Source organism: Hemitrygon akajei, chromosome 9 (genome assembly GCF_048418815.1).
Source record: "Hemitrygon akajei chromosome 9, sHemAka1.3, whole genome shotgun sequence".
NCBI classification, from domain to species: domain Eukaryota; kingdom Metazoa; phylum Chordata; class Chondrichthyes; order Myliobatiformes; family Dasyatidae; genus Hemitrygon; species Hemitrygon akajei.
Window position 1 is genome coordinate 115,489,378 of NC_133132.1, and position 14,313 is coordinate 115,503,690.

At 41.2% G+C, this 14,313-nt stretch overlaps 1 protein-coding gene across 2 annotated transcripts in view; it reads left to right on the plus strand.

The window, feature by feature from the left end:
• colec11 (collectin sub-family member 11) overlaps window positions 1-10,063 on the plus strand; it is a 38,542-nt gene extending 28,479 nt beyond the window's left edge. Inside the window, exon 7 of one of the 2 annotated variants that reach the window (XM_073056828.1) lies at window positions 7,735-10,063. In XM_073056828.1, coding sequence (XP_072912929.1) covers window positions 7,735-8,144 — 410 coding nt within the window. In that variant the 3' untranslated portion in view covers window positions 8,145-10,063. The remainder of the gene's footprint in view (window positions 1-7,734) is intronic. The other variant, XM_073056829.1, reaches the window with a different exon arrangement.
• The last annotated feature ends 4,250 nt before the right edge of the window (window positions 10,064-14,313 follow it).

A 14,313-nucleotide genomic window follows, 5' to 3' on the forward strand; every position in this document is an offset into this window, starting at 1 on the left:
GAGGCAATTTAAACAGGCTTTCCTTTATCTTAGTTTCCATTATATCTTTTTAAAAAGCTATGTTTTGTTCAATTAATCTGTAATATGCCTGATAATTCTCACTATACTGAGAAACTTAAGAACGAATGTAAGTATATTCTAAATCTATAAGACCATAAAACATGGGAGCAGAATTAGGCAATTCAGCACATTTAATCTGCTTTGAGATTCCATCATGGTTGATTCATTTCCCCTCTCAACTCCATTCTCCAGTCTTCTCCCTGTAATGTTGATGCCCTGACTAATCAAAAACCTATCAACCTCTGCTTTAAATATACTCAATGACTTTCCCTCCACAGTCATCCATGACAATGAATTGCACAGATTTACCACTCTCTGGCTAAAGAAATCCCTCCTTACCTCTGTTCTAAATGGACATCCCTCTATCCTGAATCTGTGCCCTATGATCCTAGACTCACCTACTATAGGAAACAGCCTCTCCACATTCATTCTATCTAGGCCTCTATCACTCCTCGTTCTTCTAAATCAGGGGTGCAGTGCTAGCCGGAGCACACCCGGCACATCTTTAAGAAAAAAAGCTGAACTAAACAAGCTAATTAATTAGGTGCTGCCCAGGGTGTCAGAAACTGCTGATCTCCTGGGATTTTTACGCACAACATCCAGTGAGTGGATTTAACAGGATGTTTTCGCTCACGGAACAGCCACTCGCTGCATGCTTTTTTTGTTTTTGGCATCGTTCTTTGTAAACTCCAGAGTCTGTTGTGCGTAAAAATCCCAGGAGATCAGCAGTTTCTGAGATACTCAAATCACCCTGGGCGGCACCTCATTCATTAGCTTGTTTAGTTCGGCCTTTTTCTTAAAGATGTGCCGGGTGTGCTCCGGCTAGCACTGTGCCCTGTTCTAAACTCCAGCAAGTACTTGGCCCAGTGCCAGCAAATGAGCCATGACCTGACTAGATGGTGACAGCGAGTTCAGTGATCTCACAGCCTGGGGAAGAAACTGTTTCCCAATCTGACAGTCATTGTCCTAATATAGTGATATGCTTGATTCCTTTCTCCCCCCAGAATGCAGCTCTACCCTATTCATCCTTCCAGACATATAGTCTGACATCCACACTGAGTGAACTTTGAGACATTGTGGTCTGGCCTTTTTCCTTTGTACTCAAAATCAATTAACATGATGATTAGGTTCAAGTTCAAGTATAAGTTTATTGTCATTTCAACAGTGTATATACTTACCACCAAACAAAATAATGTTCCTCCAGACTAAGGTGCACAACACAGTACGTATAACTGACATACAACGCAAGGTAAAATCACAACAAATAAATTAACATATAATAAGGTGCATTTACATCACAAGTTAAGAAATAAACAGTATAATGCTACTGATGCTTCATACATGGTGAGTCCTGGGTGGTGTCAGGGAGTTCAGTACTCTCATGGCCTGGGGGAAGATGCTCTTTCCCATCCAAAAAGTCTTTGTCCTAATGCTACAGTACCTCCTGCCTGATGGTAAAAGGGCAAAGAGTTAGTTGGACAGATGGGAGGGATGATTGACAATGCCATGGGCCTTGTCTGAAACGCATCACTCCTGTTAAGTATCTTGGAAGGGTGGAAGAGAGACCCTGATGATCCTCTCAGCAGTACTCACAACCCTTTGTTTGTAGGGTCATGTGGACAGATGCCTTACAATTTCCATTCCAGACAGTGATAGTGATGGTACCGGTCAGTACACTCTCAATAGTGCTCCTGTAAAAATTGGTTAGAACAGAAGGAAGGGAGAGCTTCATTCACCTCAATCTGCTCAGGAAGTAGAGATGCTGCTGTGCTTTCTTGGCCAAAGAGGTGATTTTGAGGGACCAGGTGAGATTATCCATTATGTGCACTCCCAGAAACTTGATGCTCCTAACTCTCTCCACGTAAGGGGTGAGTGAGGAATGGTCAGCCTGCATATTTCTAAAATCCACAAACATCTTTTTAGAATTGTTCACATTAAGACTCAGGTTGTTGTGCTTCCACCATTCTGCCGCCTCTTTGCATGCTGTCTCATCATTGTTGTTGATAAGGCACTGTTGTGTCATCAGCAAACTTGATTCGGTTTGAACTGGATCTCGCAGTACAGTCATGTGTCAAGCTTTGGGGTTCTGATGTTACTATCATTCATTCTTTAGTGTTTCTTGTTTTGTGGATAGTAACCATGGAAACATAGAAAACCTACAGCAAATACAGGCCCTTCGGCCCACAAAGCTTTGTGGAACATGTCCTTACCTTAGAAATTACCTAGGGTCAAGGAGAAACCTTTTTCCCATAGGGTGGTGAATCTGTGGAATTCTCTGCCCAGGGAAGCAGTTGAGGCTTCTTCACTAAATATATTTAAGATACAGTTAGATAGATTTTTACATAGTAGGGGAATTAAGGGTTCTGGGGAAAAGGCAGATAGATGGAGCTGAGTTTACGGACAGATCAGCCATGATCTTATTGAATGGCGGGGCAGGCTCGATGGGCGAGCTGGCCTACTCCTGCTCCTATTTCTTATGTTCTTACAGGCTATTGATTGAAGTGATCATTTTTGAGAAAAAAATGTGATTAATAAAGTAGATTATAGTTTTGTTTTCTGCCAGCAAGTCATCGCGCCATCTTAAACCAGAAGTGTGGGCCAGACAGAATACTTCCCCTTGGGGTGGAGGGGGTCCTGTTCATCAACCTGTGTGTAAAAGACATTCAGCCTATCAGGAAGAGAGGTGCGTCTATCGTTGATGCACTGGCTGGACTTGTAGTCCATAATAGTCTGAATGCCCTGCCACATCACCTCGTGTCCTTGGTGTCACAGAAATGGCTGCATATTCTCTGTGAATAATCCTGTTTTGGTTTCCTGATGGCATGGGAAAGTCCAGCTCTTGCTGACCCAAGAGCTGTCTTATCCTCTGATCTGAAGGCAGCATCCCATTGTATCAGCAGTGCCTGGACCTCTGCTCTCAACCCCGTCTTCTGATTTGTCTTCACAGAGATGTGTTTAATAACAGTGCACTTCTCTACATAGCCAGTCACAGATCCTGCATATTCATTGATGCTAATGTGATGATTTTAGGTAGCTATCTCCCTCAACGTGCTCCAGTCCATATATTCAACATAATCCTCTGGTCAGGCCCTTAGTTCCCTTTGAATTGGTTTGACACATTTAATGAGTGGTCTGTACACAGGGATTAGCACAAAAGATAAATGGTCAGAGTATCCAAGGTGGGGTGAGGAGCTGCATTGTAAACACCGTGGATATTACTTATTCTCTTTACCGAACCAGCAATACTTGTGTATTGCTGCTTTTGTGTTTGCTACCTGTTATTGTCCCTTCCTTCTCCAGAACTAATTACTGAGTGAAGTTCATAAACCTGAGGAATTCCAGCAATTCTGAATTTTCAGTCACATCTCTCCAAATACACAGGCACTTTACATCATTTACATTTATTGTAAACTGACAAGAGATGTTTAACTTAGTTTTGATACTGATGCCGATTAAGGGTCCGACATCAAGCCTAGGATTGCCACACTTCATACGCAAGAGGAGTATTGCCACATTGCTATTGGACCACAATATTTTTAGGGACCACTAGCAGCCACGTGCAAGCAGTTTTGTCCTTTTTAAATGTACAAGGCTGGACCTTGAACTTATTATATACTTCAAACAGGACATTGTCGCTGCACAGTCTAACTAGCTGTCCAAGTCAATATTACTTTCTATTTATTATATAGTCAAAGTGGCTGGAAAAAAAGTATCCTGCTTTTAAAAATTTGTTTATCAAGGAAATGATAAACAGCAACCCTCTCAAAACACAGTTAAAACTGTATGCTGTACTTTAAGACTGCAACATATCTGACAAGTTTGTCACCACATTGGTGGATGTGATAACGTGGGAAAGAGTGCAGAGAAAGATATGAAGATAATGGCAAAGCTGATGAACTGTGATGAGTGAAAATCCACCTGTGCTTGGTTTCATTTATTTTTGAAGCAGAGACCTTTTAAGTTTATGACAGCGATACACAAAATAAATAAGAGAAACCTTTTGCAGTAAGCTCAATAACTAGCCTGATCACAGGAGAATTTACAATGACCAATTGAACTACTAACTGGTACCAGATGGCACAGACTAAGAATTGAGGGACATCCTTTTAGAACGGAGATGAGAATGAATTTCTTTAGCCAGAGAGTGGTGAATCTGTGGACTTCATTGCCACAAGCGGCCATACCAATATTTGGTATATTTAAGGCAAGAGGTTGATAGATTCTTGATTAGTCAGGGCATGAAGGGATATGGGGAGAAGACAGGAGATTGGGCTGAGAAGAAAAATGGTAGAGCAGACTTGATGGGCCAATTTGTCTAATTCTGCTCCTATATCTGATGGTCTTAATGTCTAACTAGCAATTGGTCAAAAAATCCAAGGGGTACTGAGGAAAACTATTTTTACTGCTGAATGGATGGTGAAGACAGAAACTTTCCTTACATTTAAAGGTTACCCAAATCAGCACTTGAAAAGTGATAAGCCTCAAGGTTATGAAGGGAATGCTGGGAAATGTGAATAATCTGGTCCATTTTTTAGGCTTTGCCACAGTGTGCTAGATGGCTGCCTCCATTCATGTGATTTTATGCCATGTCACCATCACTATGGAAAAAGATCTTGGCAATTGTAGGGATGATTTACAGTGGATTGAAAAGCTTGAGCATATAGACATTAAGCAAGAGGATGTGATGGAGCTTTTGGACAGACAGACAGACAGACATACTTTATCTCTGGGACCGGATGAAATGTACCCCAGGCTACTGTGGGTGGTGAGGGAGGAGATTGCTGAGATTCTGGCGATGATCTTTGCACCATCAATGGGGACGGGAGAGGTTCCGGAGGATTGGAGGGTTGTAGATGTTGTTCCCTTATTCAAGAAAGGGAGTTGAGATAGCCCAGGAAATTAAAGACCAGTGAATTTTACCTCAATGGTTGGTAAGTTGATGGAGAAGATCCTGAGAGGCAGGATTTATGAGCATTTGGAGAGGCATAAAATTATTAGGAATAGTCAGCATGGCTTTGTCAAAGGCAGGTCGTGTCTTAAGTGCCTGATTGAATTTTTTGCAGATGTGACTAAACACATTGATGAAGGTAAAGCAGTAGGTGTGATGTATATGGATATCAGCAAGGCATTTGATAAGGTACCCCATGCAAGGCTTATTGAGAAAGTAAGGAGGCATGGGATCCAAGGGGACCTTGCTTTGTGGATCCAGAACTGGCTTGCCCACGGAAGGCAAAGAGTGGTTGTAGATGGGTCATATTCTGCATGGAGGTCGGTGATCAGTGGTGTGCCTCAGGGATCTGTTCTGGGACCCCTTCTCTTCGTGATTTTTATAAATGACCTGGATGAGGAAGTGAAGGGATGGGTTAGTAAATTTGCTGATGACACATAGGTTGGGGGTGTTGTGGATAGTGTGGAGGGCTGTCAGAGGTTACAGTGGGACATTGATAGGATGCAAAACTGGGCTGAGAAGTGGCAGATGGAGTTCAACCCAGTTAAGTGTGAGGTGGTTCATTTTGGTAGGTCAAATATTCATAGAAATAAAAAAATAGGTGCAGGAGTAGGCCATTCGGCCCTTCGAGCCTGCATCACCATTCAGTATGATCATGGCTGATCATCCAACTCAGAACCCTGTACCTGCCTTCTCTCCATACCCCCGATCCCTTTAGCCACAAGGGCCATATCTAACACCCTCTTAAATATGGCCAATGAACTGGCCTCAACTGTTTCCTGTGGCAGAGAATTCCACAGATTCACCACTCTCTGTGTGAAGAAGTTTCTCCTCATCTTGGTCCTAAAAGGCTTCCCCTTTATCCTTAAACTGGGACCCCTCGTTCTGGACTTCCCCAACATTGGGAACCATCTTCCTGCATCTAGCCTGTCCAATCCCTTTAGAATTTTATACGTTTCAATAAGATCCCCCCTCAATCTTCTAAATTCCAGCGAGTATAAGCCCAGTCGATCCAGTCTTTCTTCATATGAAAGTCCTGCCATCCCAGGAATCAATCTGGTGAACCTTCTTTGTACTCCCTCTATGGCAAGAATGTCTTTCCTCAGATTAGCGGACCAAAACTGCACACAATACTCCAGGCGTGGTCTCACCAAGGCCTTGAACAACTGCAGTAGAACCTCCCTGCTCCTGTACTCGAATCCTCTTGCTATGAATGCCAACATACGATTCGTCTTTTTCACCGCCTGCTGTACCTGCATGCCCACTTTCAATGACTGGTGTACAATGACACCCAGGTCTCATTGCACCTCCCCTTTTCCTAATTGGTTACCATTCAGATAACAATCTGTTTTCCGGTTCTCACCACCAAAGTGCATAACCTCACATTTATCCACATTAAATTGCATCTGCCATGAATTTGCCCACTCACCTAACCTATCCAAGTCACCCTGCATCCTCTTAGCATCCTCCTCACAGCTAACACTGCTGCCCAGCTTCATGTCATCTGCAAACTTGGAGATGCTGCATTTAATTCCCTCATCTAAATCATTAATATATATTGTAAACAACTGGGGTCCCAGCACTGAGCCTTGCAGTACCCCATTAGTCACTGCCTGCCATTCTGAAAAGGTCCCGTTTATTCCCACTCTTTGCTTCCTGTCTGCCAACCAATTCTCTATCCACATCAATACCATACCCCCAATACCGTGTGCTTTAAGTTTGCACACTAATCTCCTGATGGCAGAATATAGTATTAATGGTAAGCCTGTTTGACAGTGTGGAGGATCGGAGGGATCTTGGTGTCTGAGTCCATAGGACGTCCAAAACTGCTATGCAGGTTGACTCAGTGGTTAAGAAAGCATACAGTGCATTGGCATTCATCAATTCTGGGACTGAGTTTGAGGGCCGAGAGGTAATGTTACAGCTATATAGGACCCTGGTCAGGCCCCACTTGGAGTACTGTGCTCAGTTCTGGTCGCCTCACTACAGGAAGGATGTGGAAGCCATAGAAAGGGTGCAGAGGAGATTTACAAGGATGTTGCCTGGATTGAGGAGCATGCCTTATGAGAATAGGTTGAGTGAACTTGGCCTTTTCTCCTTGGAGCGACTGAGGATGAGTGGTGACCTGATAGAGGTGTATAAGATGATGAGAGGCATTGATCGTGTGGATAGTCAGAGGCTTTTTCCCAGGGCTGAAATGGCTAACACAAGAGGGCACAGTTTTAAAGTGCTTGGAAGCAGGTACAGAGGAGGTGTCAGATGTATTTTAAACAGAGATTGGTGAGTGTGTGCAATGGGCTGCCGGCAATGGTGTTGGAGGCAGATACAATAGGGTCTTTTAAGAGGCTCCTGGATTGGTCATGATGCTTAGAAAAATAGAGGGCTATGGGTAACCCTAGGTAATTTCTAAGGTAAGTACATGTTCGGCACAGCTTTGGGGGCTGCATGGCCTCATTGTGCTGTAGGTTTTCTAAGTTTCTAATACCTAATCCTATTCACATTTAAAATTATGCAACATCAAGGTTAAGATTTATTACAGATGAACAAACATCACAACGGTGGTGAAATCTTTTCACATTACCCCTCCAGTAGCATTTGCATAAATACATTTGAACATGTGAGTAGCCACATTAGGTCACATAATGATTTGTATGGGGGAAACGTGTCTTTATAAAGCTGTTTATGTCTTATTAAATATAACAGAAATCAAAGTGCTCACTTTTCAGCACTGCCCTCCCCTGCAGCTGTTGCTGGAGTACGAGAGGTAGAAAATAAGATTTACCTGCTGGTGAAGGAAGAGAAAAGGTACGCTGATGCCCATGTGTATTGTCGTGATCGAGGAGGACTTCTCACAATGCCTAAAGATGAGGCAACCAATAGCCTCATTGCATCTTATATCAGTGAAGCAGGGCTCAGCAGAGTATTCATTGGCATAAATGATCTGGAGGAGGAAGGCCAGTTCACCTTTTCAGATGGGTCACCCCTGCTGTCCTTCAACAAGTGGCGGAACGGAGAGCCAAACAATGCCTACGATGAAGAAGATTGTGCAGAAATGGTATCTTCTGGGGGGTGGAATGATGTTGCCTGTCATATTACAATGTATTTTGTCTGTGAATTTGACAAAGATGCACCTTAATTCCTGATGTACAGTAGTATTGCAATGGATGAATTGGTATTAGTTTTATAAGCTATGATACCTCAGTGAAAATGGTAAAACCACCAGAGTTTCAGTCTAAATTTTATTTCTCACTATTATTAGATATACAGCACAACTAAGATAAATGTATTAAACTATTAGCAGAACAGATTTCTTCTTTATCTTTACTGAAAAGAATACTGAAGATAATTTGGACTTTGCAGAATAGTGTTTAAAGGCAAAGTTTTCTGGAATGTTGAGTAATAAAAAATGAGAGGTGCATATAAGCAGATATAAAATCATTTGTTTCACAACATTGCATCAAGTAAAAATACCACTTTTTATTAAAATTAAATTACATTAAAATAAATAATTGCACTGTTTGTAATACAAATTTAAACACAAAAGAAGCCAAAATGGCACTTATTTTGGTCTTTAAATTTATATTCCAAATAATGCCAGAAATGAGGGGGTTAAGTTTTGTGAACAGACTGAAGAATCTGTGATAGTTATCCTTGGAACAGAAATGGTTGCTTGGAAAGCTGGGAAGGGGATTTAAAATTATGAAGAGTATGGACAGAGTAGATCAGGAAAAACTTCTCCTATTGAGGGTTCAAGAACAGGAGGAACATGGAATGAAGATGGCAGCAAAAAAAAACATCACAAAGAAGATTTGTTTTACAGCGCAAATAGCTAGGGTCTGCCACGTAATGCCAGATAGTAGTGAAAGCAGATTCAGCTGTAGCATTGAAAAGAGAACAGATAGATAGTATTTCACTGGGGAAAGGCAGGGCAGTGAGACCAATTGGATTAATTCTACCTACAGCTGGTGCAAAATAGGAAGGCTGTGTGGCCTTGTCCTGTGTTGTAACCATTTTGTTATTCAGTGAACTTCTATAGTCTCACAATGCACAATAAGCAATTACCGGTAACTTTTTAAAAGGAAATTAAAGGCTTGTCAGTTCTTGGGTCTCCTTCAGTTCAAATCTGTTCCCTCTGAATTTTCTAACATTATGTTTTACCTTCAGAGCTGAGCATACACATGACAATCATGGGCTTGATGCAGATTCATCATTTCCCCTGTAAATTAAATCTCTTATTGAACTTCCCTTCATACACCCACACTCTGCTCTAGTAGGTGTGGATCATGTCAATACTGCAAAAGATTTGGCAGCTTGATATCTCTGCATTTTATCTAAATCTCACTGTGTAGTTGGCTTTCTGTAATCTTGCTTTCATTGTGGCCAGTGCCACTGATTCACTGCTGATCTGCTACACCAGCAATACTAACAAATATTTAGTACACAACTGAAACTATTTTTATATTAGATTATTTGATGTGGCTTAACCATAATGCTCACTGAAATAGCGCGATTAAAAATGCTTCTAATTAGATATGAACTACAATCCAAACAAATAAATCCTGAAATCAAAAACTAGCACAAACTATGGTGCATTCATAATAGACTAAGAGCTGTCCATTGCATGTAATGGGCATGGAATAACAAAAATTGACATCCAACCAAGACTATATCTGTAATGTGCAATAGCATTTGCAAATTGAATAAGACAAAATGTACAAGGTAAGATAAATTCAAAAGAAACATGTACTAAATACTATAAATACACTAAACTATTTCTTTATTCTGTATTTATTTCAAAACATGGAAATAAAAGCTGTTCTTTCTTTTATTGTTATACTTTTCAGAAATGTATGATTTATTTTATGTAATATGGAAAAATACTATTATATGCTTTCTGAATGTAAAATTGCTTCAGAACTGTTATACCTTTACACTCCACTGTGTTCCACAACCAGCTATCGTCACTTTTATTTGATGGACTGATTTTTAATTTTTCATCTTACATTCACTAATATTCTTACTCAAATAAAATGCATATACCCTGCAATTGCTAAAGCTGCATTCAAGGTCACTTTCCACTTTCTGATGAAATTTCAAATTGCCAGCATCAATTTGCTATTTCTGTTTACTGTGATTAAGGGCTGTGTTGACAGGTGAGAGGAAGATGGAATTTGAAGAAGAGTCGCAGGCTCTGCTCGAGTTTCTCGGTAGAAATTGTTTGCACCTGACTTTGCCCCTTCTTGGTTCCTCTGCTTTATTGTTCACATCCCACTCTGAGAGTCCCCATTCCATTCCTTACTCATTTAGCTCTCTTTTCAACCCTCAATTCAGCTCCACAGTTCTAAGTTTGAAAAATCTCTTGTTATTGTTCAAGAATCTCCAAACTGCATCCCTTTAAGTAGATTGAGCTTTTGTTGACACCTCATAATTCCCAGTTCTTTGAAAAGACATTAAGTACTTCACCAAAGTGCTTTATCATCCTTTGATATTAATTTTAATAGAAATACGTATTGTAGCATGCTTAAGTACACACAACATTGTTCTTCTTAAGCAGCCTCCCAGGACCGAGAATGATTTGCTTCCACTTAGATTTTGTTGCTTCTAAGAGACCAATCTGTGAATGAGTTCCTTCCACATACTGTAAGGAGCAGTACATTCCAGGTGCATAGCAGGCATCTGTGAACTCCTGATGCATGCATTTTAAATACTCTGTACCATTCCCAAATGACCTTTCTCCACTTTGAGTTGTCAGAGACAAAGGATTCCAGAAATCAAGGATGTGCTTTCTACATTGACGCTTCAAACACTTGAATATTTCCTTAGTCCATGTAGTTCTCTCTTCCTGTGAGATCGTCTGGTTCAGATTCTGGTGTCAGGCAAGTAAGCAATGTGGCCGACCCAATGGAACAAACAGAAGATAACTATTGCTTTGATACTGAACGTGATGATCCTAGGGAACCTTACTTAAGATAATGGAAACAGAATGTTTAACAGAGGCATTACTAAACAAAATTGGACATGAAAGTGTATGAGTTAATAGGTTAGATGAAGTTGAAAAAGCACTTTTTAAAGAAGCAGCTTAAAAGAAGAAAGAAAAATTTAGAGAGGATTCCAGAACCTTATTCACAGAGGTGTCTTTAGCTATTGTATAACACCAAATAGCAATCACTGCCTCCTTTCCTATGCTGAAGGGACGGTTGGTATCTTCAACCAGGGTGAGAAAATGTTTTTGAAGTTTCTGTGATAATCTTGCTATTGGGATGAAGCATCACTCTTGTGCTTGAGGAAGCAAAATTTTGTTTTTTTTTTGCTATTGGATGTGGGCCAGGCACAAGTTGGCCTCAAATGGAGTGACCTCATGAGTGGAATTTAAAGGTCATATGACACTTGGTAAAGAAGAGCAAAAGAGCTTTGCTGATGTCTTGGCCAGCACTTTTTATTCCCCAACTAATGTCACCAAGAATAGACTTTCTGGATGTTTACATTATTCTGATTCCAGGAGCTTGGTGGGCAAAAGCAGGCTGAAATATTTTCCCACATTACAACAGTATGTGCAGTATATTTAAAATATATGTCATTGACTGTGAATCACTTAGGGACATCCTAGGGTGAGGAAAGGTCAAGCAGGAATTCCATTGTATTATTTTTTTCCACCCTGACCCAGTGGAATGTTCAGCTCTGCACAACCACAATATATGGTTTGCACAACTGTATACTATCTGGTTGTGCAGATAGTATAGTCTAGAGGAGATAGTAAAGGGCAATAAAAAGTGCAAATATTGTGGCCGACAGAAGGTTCAGGAGCAGCTATTGCCCTGCATCAGGCTCCTGAATGGGCCTCTCTTACCTTAATGCTGAATGGCTTCCACAGCTACCAACTCTCTTTCAGGGACTCTGCAGTTCATGTCCCAAGTGCTTTGTTCACAATTTTTTCACTATTTGCAGAGTTTGATCAAGGCTGAGGGTGAAGGATGAACCGGAGTTCAGCTCACTACTTTGCGAGGCACTGAACTGATTTTGGCTGTGCCCTGCAACCATTGGTGCTCGCCTCAGCTCTGAACTGGCTCTGCGGCTGCGGATTCACGTTTCGGGGCTCTGTGGTTAACGTTCGGTGTGTTATTTGTCTACTTTCTTATTGTTAGCACAATTTGTTCTTTTTGCACATTGGGTGTTTGACAGTCTTTGTTGTGTAGGGTTTTTTATGTGTTCTATTGTGCTTCTTCATTTAGTGGCTGCCTGCAAGAAGATCAATCTCAAGTATGTATACAGTAGACATACTTTGACATTGGATTATAAAGAAAGAAGAGGGGAAACAATGTCAGGCAGGAAATAATGAACAATGAAAGTACAAATTGTGGGAGAGTGGGTGAGAAGGACAGACTGCAAAATGAGTAGATCCAATAGAGGTATTGAAGGATTATAAGTAAATGAAGTACGGACAATGTCAGAGGATGGATGGATACTTTGGGTAACCAACAGCAATGTACACTGGTGAGGAGGATGGAACAAGTTACGTAGAGAACTACAGTCAGCAGTTTTTCATCTGTGCACCCTTGATAAACTAGTCTTAGTAGAAATGGGGCTAGACTGAATCTAAGAGAATGAAACTGGGGCCCCTGATTGAAGAGTCAGAGGAATTAAGTAAAAAGGATGGTCTAGAATTTAATGAATCGAAAGTCAGTAAATGTCACTTCACAAACGTAGATGGGGAGCAGTTACTTATTGGTAGATATATTTTTGGAGGTGGGAGTCTTTTGGATTAGGCTTTCCATTGATCAGGGTCAACCAAGGATTTTGCTTCCTAGATGTCTATGCAATTCCGGGCAGTATGATATGGAGAGCAAGCTTTTAGGGAGTCTTTTAAAAGTGAAAGCCAATGTTTTTCCATAAGGATAGTAATTCCAGGGGGTGCTGAATTCAAGCAGCATTGAAGAAATGATTACGTGGGCATAGAGTACTAAAACTGGGAGAGATCTTTCAGAAGTATGGACTTGTGTGCTTAAGAAAGAAGCTCAGAGAGCAGATAGAGACCATGAAATATCACATGCTGGTAAGATTAAAGAAAATCCCAAGGCACTTTATGTATATTAAGAGCAAGCCAGGGTAAAAGTGCAGCTTGTGAGGAGCCAAAGATGTAATCTGTGCATGGAGCCACAAAGAAAGTGGGCAAGGCCCGAAGTGAATATTTCTCTTCTGTATTCACAGAAAATTTGGACATTCCAGCTGGAGGATTTGGAGAGGGAAATGTTGATCTTAGAGCATATTATCATTAAAAGAAGGGAAGTATCAGATGTCTTCATGAACATAAATCTGGATAAATGCCAGATACTGTTGATATTTAAGAATTTTGAATGCTTGAATCAGTAGTGCATAGAAGGCTATAAACCAAAGTCTGGTAAATCGATTAACATAGATGGATAATTGATGGTCAGGGTGTTCAGAAGGGACTGTTTCCTGCTGTATAACTCTCTGATTTTAATATCCTATTGAAGTTTTACTTCCATTCTATCGCACGTTAATTCCCCTGTCATGTATTTTATTGAATCAGCTTCTGAGTTCAGCCCCTTCCTTTCCCCCTGCATAATATCTCCTCACCTTAGACCTCATCAATCTGGCCACTTCAGCAGGCTTTCTTCATTCCAAGCAGTTGCTTGTTGGTGAGTGAGTGTGAGGCTTAAAAAGAGCTCGGGGGCTTTCAGCAAGCTTAATTCATCATGAGCAGACACTTGGTGAGACGGCATGAGATTTAAACAGAGCTTGGGAACTTTCAGTACTTTTCGTGGACTTCAATCATCAGGAGCAGTCACTTGCTGGTGAAGCAACACAAGATATAAAAATAGCCTGGAGCCTTTTGAGACTTCTCACCGCTCTTCAATCATAACTATTTATTAGGCACTTGGCGAAGTCCAATATAAAGAAGTTAGTTTTAAGCGGAGCGGCCATTGTGGGAGCTCCTTATGTGCCGTGTTAGGGACCAGGGGGTGCAGCTGGATGACTTTTAGCTCATACAGAAGAATGAGGAGGTGATAGATAGGAGGAACAGGGAGGTAGCCGCCCCTGAGTTGCAGGAGACTGGCAAATGCATGACTTTCAGGAGAGGGAAGGAGCATAGGAAGACAGTGCAGAGTACCCCTGTGGTACTTCCCCTTGATAATAAGTATATTGCTTTGGGTAGTATAGGGGAGGGGCCTACCAGGGGAAAGCTGCAGCAACTCTGGTACTGAGCCTGGTTCTGTGGTTTAGAAGGGAAGACCTGAGGAGTTCAGTGGTGATGGGGGTTTCCATAATTAGAGGAACAGACAGAC